At 35.5% G+C, this 11882-nt stretch overlaps 1 protein-coding gene across 1 annotated transcript; it reads left to right on the top strand.

Annotated features, from left to right (window-relative positions):
- Nucleotides 1–9721: 9721 nt before the first annotated feature.
- LOC107812329 (non-specific lipid-transfer protein 1) lies at nt 9722–11414 on the top strand. Its single transcript, XM_016637388.2, has 2 exons — nt 9722–10173; nt 11154–11414. Exons 1-2 carry the CDS (start codon nt 9839–9841, stop codon nt 11161–11163), a joined length of 345 nt encoding a protein of 114 aa, XP_016492874.1. The 5' UTR covers nt 9722–9838; the 3' UTR covers nt 11164–11414.
- The last annotated feature ends 468 nt before the right edge of the window (nt 11415–11882 follow it).

Raw genomic sequence — 11882 nt, 5'->3', positions numbered from 1 at the left:
CGACCGATATGCAGTCCGCATATATATTATTCGGTCGCATATGTGACTACAGAACCTATTCCGGAGCTCTATTTTTGAGTTTTTAAAACCCGACCCTACTTCATTAAATACACTCTTTGGGTCATTTTTGAGCAAAAATCTGATGTTTTAGAGAGAAGGGAGAGTGTTTTAGAGAGAAAGGAAACCCTAGGCTAATTATTCATCAAGTCTTGCTCTGATCTTGGAAGATTAACAAGAAAAACCCACAAGATCTTCATCTAAGAGGTAAGGTTCCATACCCTAGTTTTTAATTTCGAATTTGGGTAAAAGAAGATTGAATTGGAGTATGATTCTTGGGTATAAGAGTATTATTTGTACATGCTTGTACTAATAAGGTTTGCGGGAAGATTCTTGAGCTCAAATAAGTAAAGATTGGATTGTGGAGTGAAGAAAATCTTGTAAAATAACCTTGTAGTTAATTTTGCACACCTAGTGTTTGATAAAATGGTCAAATGAGCTGAGACTATGAATATCTTCCTAATTATGGTTCAATTTTGTTATGTCTCAAAATAAATCGGGATTGCTAAGAATTCCGGATCATTCTAGAGTTAAGGAAGCTCGATTGAGGTATGTTGGCTAAACTTTCTCTCTTGGAATTGAATTCCATAATGTTTTCGTAAGTTTCAAAGTATGGGTTGCGTATTAAAAGGTTATGGCTTTGAGTCGTGTTTCAATGAAAGATGGTATGCCAAATTGTGTGAGAAAATCTCAATATTCTTAAGACTCTTAATTGCTCATATGTGTACCTAAAGTCTTGATTTGGAAATGTCTTATTGTTGATAATCTATAAAGATGGTTGGAAGTGAAATAAGTTAATTGGGGATATAGAGTGTGGCCAACGTGCCAAGAAGTTAAGTTATGATTGTGGCTAGTAGTGCAAATGATTTGAGAAGATGCGATAAAGGTTATGAAATGAGCCTCGACTCAAATGTTTTAAAATGACTTCGAAAATAGAATTGCCTAAAAGCTTTCGTACTCAAGTCATGCCATAAGTGGCTGTTTTAACAAATACTATGCTTTGTGAGTATTTTCAATGTGTTTTGCGTTCTTACATATTTGTGAGTGAAAATGGTGTATTATCCTTTTTGGGAAAAAGTATTTCAAGAATAAATGGTGTGTTACTTGTTGATGATTTTAACTTGCGCATTAATTGCCAATTATATTACTCCATTTCTCGGAAAGAAATCTATTGTGCTTAAATTGTTCATTTCTAATGAACTTAAAGTTGTGATTTTCAGAATATTATATGTATGTTGATATTTATGATGATGATACATGAGAGGGAAGAAATGAAAGTGTGAAATATCCAATATGGCCACCGTGCCTTGAATAAAGAATCTTGTGAATGGCCAAAAGAGCCAAGGAAATATTGTCGTTGTGAATGACTAAAAATACTAGTGGAGATTTATACAATGTGAAAGATGATGACGTAAATATATTTGCACCTATGTTATTTTTGTGAATTATTATCCTTATTTAGGATAAGATTGATGTGATAAAATTAGTCCTCTTAATTGAAATTGAGATTTTGGTTGATTCTCTAATGAGATAGCCTAGCCGATTGGGTCATGATCGGACTCCGTACTAAATTTATGGTGGTATTGGTATTGATAGTAATTGTGATTGATGTCTCTAATGAGATGGCCTAGCCGATCGGGTCGTGATCGAACTCCGTACTAAATTTATGGTGGTATTGGTATTGATAGTAATTGTGGTTAATGTCTCTAATGAGATAGCCTAGCCGGTCGGGTCGTGATCGGACTCCGTACTAAATTTACGGTGGTATTGGTATTGATAGTAATTGTGGTTGATGTCTCTAATGAGATGGCCTAGCCGATCGGGTCGTGATCGGACTCCGTACTAAATTTATGGTAGTATTGGTATTGATAGTAATTGTGGTTGATTCTCTAATGAGATAGCCTAGCCGATCGGGTCGTGATCGGACTCCGTGCTAAAAGTATGGTGGCATTGGTATTGTGAACACTGGTATTGCAGACAATGGTATATCGATACTAAAGATCTCCCAATGTGAGATATCTTCCCAACCAAAATTGTATATAAAGTTTGTATTTTGAAAATTATTATGTTTTAACTGAACATTTGGATATTGTGGATTTTGACTTGCTGTTTCTATGTGTTGCCTTTTCTTATATGGGCATTCTATATTGAAAGAGGATTTTTAGCTATACATACTAGTACTATTCGACAGTACTAACGTCCCTTTTGCCGGGGGCGCTGCATCTTTAATGGATGCAGGTGGTTCTACAGCATGTGTCATTGATCAGTGATAGCAGTACACTCTTTTCAGCTGATTTAGTGAGCTCCACTTCATTTCAGGGTCATGTATTTGTTTCTCATGTACTGTGTTTTGAGGTATAGCCGGTGCCTTGTTGCCGGCATTTCCATATTACTCTTCTATTGTACTTAGAGGCTCCGTAGACAGGTTGTGGGTTATGGTTGATGTTGGGAATTGAACTAGAAATGTTGATACTTGAAAATTATGTTTTTCATTAATTCTATAAACTCGTAATGTTTTGGAAATTATGAATGAGACTGCTAATGGGAATGAAAAGAAAGTTGTTAATAAAATCTTTTCAGTGAATGATTAATGGAGTACATCTCCTCTTTATTCATGGATGAGTTTGGGTAGAAGGAAATCTAATAGGATTGCTCGGCCGGGTTCTCTTGGTTGAGTGCCGGTCGCACTCCCCGAGTTTGGGGCGTGACAAGATAAATCATAATCAAGAAGTTGATGCATGATCCAAAGAACTTGTGTACATCAGCTTCTAACAACTAAATATTCTGCTTAGGTAGTTGACAAGGCAACACAATTTTGTTTCTTGCTATGCCACAAAATTAGAGCATTCCCCAACAATTGGCATGTGCCACTAGTACTTTTCCTGTCAATCCTATCACCTGCAAAATATGCATCTGAAAAACCTTTTAAATCAAAATTGTTGGAATGAGCATACTATAATCCTAATTCAGTGGTACCAATTAGATATCTAATAATGCGTTTAACTGCAGTCAGATGAGATTCCTTTTGAGCAGGCTGAAATCTTACACACCTACATACATTGAACATTATATCTGGTCGACTAGCCGTGAGATATAGTAAAGATCCAATCATTCCTCTATACATTGTTTCATCCACACATTTTCCATTCTTGTCATCTTCAAGCGTAGTTGTTAGACTCATTGGAGTTCCAATAGGCTTTGAATTCTCTATTCCAAACTTCTTTATGAGTTCCTTGGTGTACTTGGTTTGGATATTAAAAATCCCTTTGGGAGATTGTTTGATTTGCAAACCAAGAAAGAAAGTTAGCTCTACTATCATGCTCATTTCGAATTCTCCATTCATGATATGAGTAAATTCTTCACATAATACAAAGTTAGGAATCCCAAAAGTAATATCGTCTACATAAATTTGAGTAATACGATTACCTCAATTTGAACGCTTAATAGACAAGGTTGTGTCAATATTACCTTGTTTGAAACCTTGATTTAGAAGAAAAAAGCTTAGTCTTTCATACCAGGCTCGAAGGGTTTGCTTGAATCCGTATAAAGATTTTTACAGCTTGAATACATGGTTTGGGAAGCTATTGCTTACAAAGCCAGGAGGTTGTTTCACGTATACTTCTTCAGAGATATATCAATTTAGGAAGGCACTTTTTACATCCATTTGAAATAGCCTGAATCCTTTATAAGCAGAAAAGCAAGTCGTATTCAAATAGATTCCAATCTTGCTACAGGTGCAAATGTTTCATCGTAGTCAATTCCCTCTTGCTGAGAGTAACCTCAAGCAACTAGCCTTTCTTTGTTATGAACTACTTGACCAGATTCATTCAGCTTATTTCTGAAAACCTAGTTAGTTCCTACAATGGAAGCATTTGATGGTTTTGGAACCAAGTCCCACACTTTATGTCCTTCAAATTGATCAAGTTCATATTTTATGGCTTTGACCCAGTATTCATCTTTAAGAGCTTCATCAACCTATTTTGGCTTAAGTTGTGATATTAAGACCATGTGAGAGTTGAGCTTCTGAGATCTTCTGGTAGTGATACCTTCTTGTGGATTTCTAATGATGAACTTGTGGGGATATCCAGGCTCACTTTTCCATATATTTGGAACACCTGTGACTGGCTCCTTTTCCACAGTGATTGACTGTTCAGCAAAAGATGGTTCCTGGACTTCAATGTGCTCCTCAGTTGACTGATTTTGCCGATTGGTCGCCTGATCGTGACTATCTTTTTATATAACTATAGACTTTGGGACAATAGAGATTTTCTCATCTTCACGAAGGTTTTTATTCCTTAAGCGAGGGTTAGTATCCATAAAAACAACATGAATGGATTCCTCAAAACATAAAGTTCTCTTTTTGAATACTCTATATGATCTACTTGAGAGAGAGTATCCAAGAAAAATACCTTCGTCGCTTTTTGGATCAAACTTACCCAAATTGTCTTTTCCATTATTGTGAATGAAGTATTTGCAGCCAAATGGGTGGAAGTAACTGATTTTGTGTTTCTTACCATTGTCATAGCTCATATGAAGTCTCTTTAAGAATGGATCGAGTCAAACATTTGTTAATAATATGACATGCTGTGCTTACAGCTTCTGCCCAGAAGTGGTGAGGGAGAGAGTTTTCCACAATCATGGTTCTTGCCATATCCTGCAAAGTTCTGTTCTTACGTTCTACCACTCCATTTTGTTGATGTGATCTTGGGGAAGAGATGTTGTGAGAGATTCCTCGATCATTAAAGAAGTTTTCAAAGGCTCTGCTTCCGAACTCTCCTCCATGGTCACTTCTAATAGTATAAATGTAATATCCTTTTTCACGTTGTACCTTCTTACAGAAGACTTCAAAATTCCTTAGAGCTTAATCTTTATGGTTATGAAAAATAACCCAAGTGAAACAAGAAAAATCATCTTAATAACAAAAGCATATTTTCTACCACCAATACTAGTAGTTCTAGTTGGACTAAACAAATCCATATGCAAGAGTTGAAGAGGTTTAGTAGTAGAAACAATATTTTTGATTTTAAAAGATGAACGAGTTTGTTTTCCTAATTAACATGCATCACAAATTTTATCTTTTGAAAAATCTAGTTTTGGAAGACCAATGATAAAATCACGTTTGTAAAGTTTGTGAATAGTATGCATGCTAGCATGGAAAAGTTTTCTATGCCATACCCAGGGATTATCAATCATAGAAACTAGACAAATTTGATTATCAAGACTATCTATGTTACGATAGTATAGCCATTCTTGTCTCTATTTCCAGAAAGAATAACTTTACCCGATTCGTCTTCAATAAACCAACTATGCTTTTTAAAATGAACCTCATAGTCATTGTCACATAGTTGACTGATACTGAGAAGTTTGTAACCAAGTTCATCAACCAGGTATACTTCATCTACATCACATATTGAGCTGAGATGGACTCTTCTAACTCCAATTACATTCCTTTTTGATTTGTCTCCAAAAGTGACAGTTCCTCCATCTAGTTTGGTGGCTGTCTTGAACAGTTGTTTGTCACCAATCATATGACTGGAACACGCGCTATCAAGATACCATTTTCCTTTTTGATTCTTCTTGCGTTGTTCCAGCAAAAATATTTACTCATTTTTAGGTGCCCAAGCCTGCTTGGGTCCTAAATGGTTAGTGCTCTGAGTATTGGCTTGACTAGAAGGCTTGGGTTGCCAGACCCATCTCCTGTTGTTCTTAAACCTGCAATGGTTAGAGGTATGACCGAGTTTTCCGAAGTAAAAACATGGGGGGTTATTAAAATTTTCAGAGACTTTTTCTCCTCTAATTCTAATCATGCAATGGTTATTGTTGTGCCCATTTTTGCCACAATAAGTACATGTAGAAAGATGTCTAGTTCTAGTCGAAAATTGATAAGGAGTAAACTAATTTGATCTAACTGAACTATGCCTGATGGATTTTCGTAATCCATTCAGTTGAAGTTGAAGTTCATTAAGTTCATCTTGAAGCATATCTCTCTCAATTTCACATACTTCCAACTTCAAAGGCCAGTATTTCTTTTCTCTTTGGATTTTTTGAAGTTCATTAAGAACTTTCTCAATATCTGTAGGAGCAATATCAATGAATTTTTGGAGTTCATGATAGTTAGGACATGTAGGAAGACATACCTCACTTGTTCCTTCGTCTTCCATAAGACCACATTCACGTGATTCTTCATCGCTATCTTCTTTGATGGCCATAAAGCACATGTTGGCGATTTCTTGGTAATCAGATTCTTCTTCATCAATCCAAGCTCCAAAGGATTTCTTCTTTTGAAATTTTCTGCTTGGTTTCTTTTTCGGTTAAGGGAATTTAGCTTGGATGTGTCCATATTTTTCACACTCATCGCATCTTCCGTCATTTTTGTCATTATTATTGTTCATCTTCCCTTTTCTGAAATTTGATTTACCTCTTCTGCTGTTTATGTTCTTCTTCATCATGCTTGTTACAGCTTTGAAAAGCATAGCTATCTTCTCATCTTCTTCTCCTCCCTCCTCCTCCTCCTCCTCCTCTTCTTCTTCTTCTTCTTCTTCTTCTTCTTCTTCTTCTTCTTCTTCTTCTTCTTCTTCTTCTTCTTCTTCTTCTTCTTCTTCTTCTTCTTCAGCTACGGTTTCTTTGAATGCAACTGTCTTCTTCTCTTCTTGTTGAACTTTCATGTCTAAGTATGTTTTCTCAAACGTAATTAGATCACTTCTAATTTCATCATAGGATATTTTGTCAAGATCCTCACATTCCAAAGAAATGACTTTGGGTTGCCAAATCATGGGAAGACTTCTCAGGATTTTTCTTACCTGTTCTCCATTTTTGATTGGTCTACCAAATAATTTTAAGTCTCGAAGAATTTTGCTGAACCTGGAAAATATTTCCTCTACTGATTCTCCATCCTTCATTTGAAATAATTCATAGTCTCGAACTAGAAGATTGATCATTATTTCTTTCACTTTTTTATTTTCTTCATATGTGACCTCTAACTTATCCCACATTTCCTTTGCAGTTTTACAACTTGATATCTTTTCATATTCTTCTCCGCTGATAGTATTATACAACAGATATTTTGCCTTAGCATTCACTTGAATTACGGCTGATTGTTCTTCAGTGTAATCATCTAAATCAAGAGGATCAAATGATACTAAGATTTGACCATTGTCATCCTTCCTTGCCGGAATTGGAAGATTTTCCTTTTTGATCATGCGCCAAACTTTAATGTCATATGACATAGTGTAGGTCTCCATGCGCACTTTCCAATGAGAGAAGTACTGACCATTGAAGTAAGGGGATCATACCTCAGAAGTTCCTTCTTGGAATAGTTCTCCAACGACTCTATTTGATCCCATGATCTTTTCCTCACTTGCTATTAAGCAAAGTTCGTGAGCCTTGCTCTGATACCAATTGAAAGTACAAAAGGGGGTGGGGTGAATTGAAACTAATTAAAAAAACTTGGTCGACATAGAATAGACTTAGTCGACTTCTTATTATCAGCATGTTTGATTGACAAAGAAAAGTAAATTTCAAGGAATTTAAAAATTGAGAACATATGAGTTTTATACTGGTTCAGTACCGGTGTGGTACCTACATCCAATTTTCTTGGGTCACAAGTGGTCTCTTAGATCTTCAATAGTTGATTACAGTAGCAGTACTTTTATGGATCGTTTACCACTAATGATTTTCAGCAACAATGTTTTATAAGCTTGACACAACTCTTGATTTGCTTCCTAACACTTCCTATCTGTTGAGACACTAGTAAACTTAGAAATACAGTGTTTGTGTTAAGAACTAGGAAGACATAGAAAACAGTGGTGAATTGCTTAATTAAATTCTTGAGTCTACCAATCTTCTTATACGAGAGTTTTGAGTAGCCGTTGCAGATTGACCCTTGATTGAGGCACAAAATATTCTAAGAGATTTAACCCAAGGGGTGCCTCCGAATCCTCAACAAGAGATGGGCTGGATTCATTTACGTCCTTTTTCGTATCCATAATCAAGGGAGTGATTTGTGGCTTGACTTGATCAATCAGTCTTCAGAATCTCCAGATTCCAAAACAATCCTTGAAGTAGGACCTAACTTTCTATAGCGGTTGCACTTGATCTTGTTTCCTTTTTTATGGCCTTGACATCCTTTGATTTAGCATTGTCCTTGCTGCATTTGATCTTGTTTCCTTTCGAAAATACTTCCTTTGAATAAGTACCGCCCTCCTAATTTCCTGCAATTAATAGATAAAGTTAGATTTGCACTATTGTCATCATTGAAACTTAGGTGTAACAAGACAAACTATAGCTTATATATGTAACTTACAACACAAAACAAGAAGGAATAGCCCGATGCACTAAGCTTTCTCTATGTGCGGGATTAGAAAAGAATCTTACCACATTGGATCTGATATACACAGACTTACCTTTAATATCAATTAGAGATTATTTTCGCGGTTTGAACTTATTAACCTTTTGATAACATGACGTCAACTTAATTTTATCATTGCGTCAAGACTTTTCTTTCACTTCCTACCCAAAGAAAAGAACAAATCTCTAACTGGGAAAGATTGGAATAGAAACAAGTATTGGCTTACCGAGCACCGACAGATGGAGTGGTAGGAAATAGAAAGGCGGCAACGGCAATATTCATTATTGAGGTAGCACAACATGATGCAATCTATCGCTGATTTGGTCAGACTGTGGACCTTGTCTTTTGTCTCCTCCTATTAGATTGAATGCTACTGTTTTGCTCAACAACTAGGGAAGAGAAGGGGGAAAAAACTAAAGTACAAAAGTTAATATATTTGATCTCGCAAAAGAAAATTATTTTCCATGTTGCCACCAGCAGTGTATACACAGTTTATAATCTCGCTGACCATGTCGAATTTTCGTAAGCATTTCCGAAATCATTTGTGGCATTTCTATATTTTAAATATTAAACCGTAAAACATGGGGTTAAAAAGCAATGAAAATTGTTTCAAGAACCTGATATGCACTATACTTCAAAGCCTAACTACTCCTAAAGAAGCAAAAGGTGTGCTTCAATATGGTGATTCAGAAATATACAACTCCTAATTAAGTAATTACTATAGAGGTTCTTGATTTTCAGGCAATAGGCCTAACAACGATAGTAACAAGTTGAGATGTGGAACCCAATTGCTTGTTTAAATAATGTAATTGTGTTAAAAAATTTATTACAAATATGTATATACATATTAAATTTTGAATCTATTTATTAGCCATTTGAAGTGATTGTTCTAAAATACAAAATTAATAAAGTTAAAATTCTGGTTCCACATCTATAGTAGAGACTTTCACCATACAACTAATACTCCCTCCGTTTTAATTTATGTGAGAGAAGACTTTTGAACTTGTGATGTAAAATGAGGCACAAATATTTTGTGCGGTTATAAATCATTGCATAAAGGTAAATTGTTACCAAATAAGAAAATAAGTCATTCTTTTTGACATGACTAAAAAGAAAATATGATCACATAAATTGAAATCGAGAGAGTATGTCAATAAATATAAATCATATAAAATAATCAGACTAATATGTCAAATTTCTTCCCTCAACACGAGCTGATACATTACCCTAATTTCAAAGCATTGAATAGAACCCAACTATCAGATAATTAATTCTCTCAATCAAATCCAATTTTCTCCCTATAAAAACCCTAAGGTCCTATAGTGTTCTATATCCAACACTAGCTCCTACTCCCTAAAGCATTTATTATATCTTCCCCTAGCTAGATACTTCATTCCACAAATAGTTTGCAGCTTTTTCTTTTCCTCTAAAACAATGGAAATAGCTGGGAAAATTGCATGCTTTGTGGTATTGTGCATGGTGGTAGCTGCACCCTGCGCAGAAGCCATAACCTGTGGCCAGGTTACGTCGAATTTGGCACCTTGTCTTGCTTATCTTAGAAACACGGGGCCTCTGGGACGTTGTTGCGGTGGCGTTAAGGCTCTGGTGAATTCTGCAAGGACCACAGAAGATCGTCAAATTGCATGCACTTGCCTGAAATCAGCTGCAGGTGCTATTTCTGGAATCAATTTGGGCAAAGCTGCTGGTCTCCCTAGTACTTGTGGTGTCAATATTCCTTACAAGATCAGCCCTTCCACTGACTGCTCCAAGTACCTCACTTTTTTTCTCTCTCATGCTATTCTTATCCTTATATTCTATCTGCTTCATTTTCGCTTATCTTTTAAATTTTTTATTCGGAATCTTTATACCAACAACCATGCTAATTCACTATTTATTTATCGAGTCAGTATGCATAGAGTACATATTAACTGTACAAAGCTATACATAAAATATTATACATGAATTATACACATAGCATACATCCTTTAATTAAATTTAGTATAAGCAGTTGAATAAACAACTATTTAGGCTATCTCTTCTTTTTTATTTTTCTCTAAATAACATGCTCTTATATTCGATAAAAATGTTAGGCCTATGTTTAAAGCTACAAAATTTAAGAGTACTTATGATATGTGTCAAAAGTCTTTCATTGTTCGTGTTTAGTCTAACACTGTCATTAAAATAAAATTGAGAGGATTATCCACTTGTTCATTCCAAACAAACTGCATTACAATATTTCGGGCTAATTTGCTCTAATGTTTGTTCAACAATCACGTGGGACCACATTGTGAGATGGACTCAAACAAACCATTAAATAGTGCAATGGGTTTAAAACTGCGAGACAGAGAGTTTAATTACTTTTTAAAACTAGTTCTTGCGTAATATATTACCAATATAAATTAAAACTCCTTGTTTCCCCATTTCATTTGACGTGGAGGGATTTGGAGGAAGAGGGTCAAATAATAATTATAATGTTACATACAGTGAAACAGAGGAAATACATGTTTACTTAGTTAGCCAGAATCAGTTTTATCCTATTTGTTGTTAACTCACAATTGACAAATAATTGTTTTCATAGCGTTGTGTCGTGTAAAGAAGCAGATAATGGAACACTTGCACATTAGCAAGTAAATACTTAATTGTGTAAAGTAGAATTCTTGTGATATGTGAATTTTCTTCGAAATAGAGTATTGGACATGGCAGCATGTGTATTGAATATTGATATTTGCTTGTTGGACTTGTGATGCAGGGTCCAGTAAGGCTGATGAAATAAGCTAATTTTACCCCGCACAATTTGGAAGTAGTGCAATATTGAAGAGAAAAATATGATGTGTTCGTCTATAATCCTACTTATGGATCCATTTGTATTTTGTATCAAGTTGTTGTCTCTTTTTTTCCTTTTTCTATGTCCCTCGAACTCATAGTCCAGTACTGTGTAATAAATTGGCGGTTGTGTTATGGATCTTACTTATGGATCCATATATCTATCTTTTAAACTTTTTTTCTGCTATCTTATATGACTTAACGTCTCCTTTTTTTTTTCGGTTGAAAAGATAATAATAGTATATATGCACAAAAATAGTTACATAGTTGCCGGGTTAATATTCTGAAGAACACCAGAATTTGTATCTACGATTGTATCATTACTATTACAAGCAGTAATTTGCCCAGAAAAAGTAGTTCCTAGTATGTCTGCCCAAACAACTTTATTGACAAACACGGGAGAACTACTAAAATTCTAAATTTATCAACAACAGAAAAAAAATCTTGGCTCCTTCGTTCCCCCGTTTCTTGAGCAACTATTTCGAGTGCAGGAGAATTGGCACCCTGTGGTGGGGCTTCCTGAGATGGCAAAGGTAGGGCATCGGGACCCTGCGGGGGTACCCCTTGTCTCCCGCTCAAACTTTCTTGTAAAGGACCCAAGAAAGGCATTACAGCTTCCAACAACATTCGCAAGAATGAAACTCAAAGGAATTGA

This window comes from Nicotiana tabacum, chromosome 2 (assembly GCF_000715075.1).
Source record: "Nicotiana tabacum cultivar K326 chromosome 2, ASM71507v2, whole genome shotgun sequence".
Taxonomy (NCBI): Eukaryota; Viridiplantae; Streptophyta; class Magnoliopsida; order Solanales; family Solanaceae; genus Nicotiana; species Nicotiana tabacum.
The sequence above is the reverse complement of the archived record's forward strand: the minus strand, read 5'-3'. Positions and strand labels throughout refer to the sequence as shown.

Coding starts and splice junctions, on each gene's coding strand:
- LOC107812329 (XM_016637388.2), top strand. CDS start 9,839: ATGGAAATAGCTGGGAAAATTGCATGCTTTGTGGTATTGTGCATGGTG.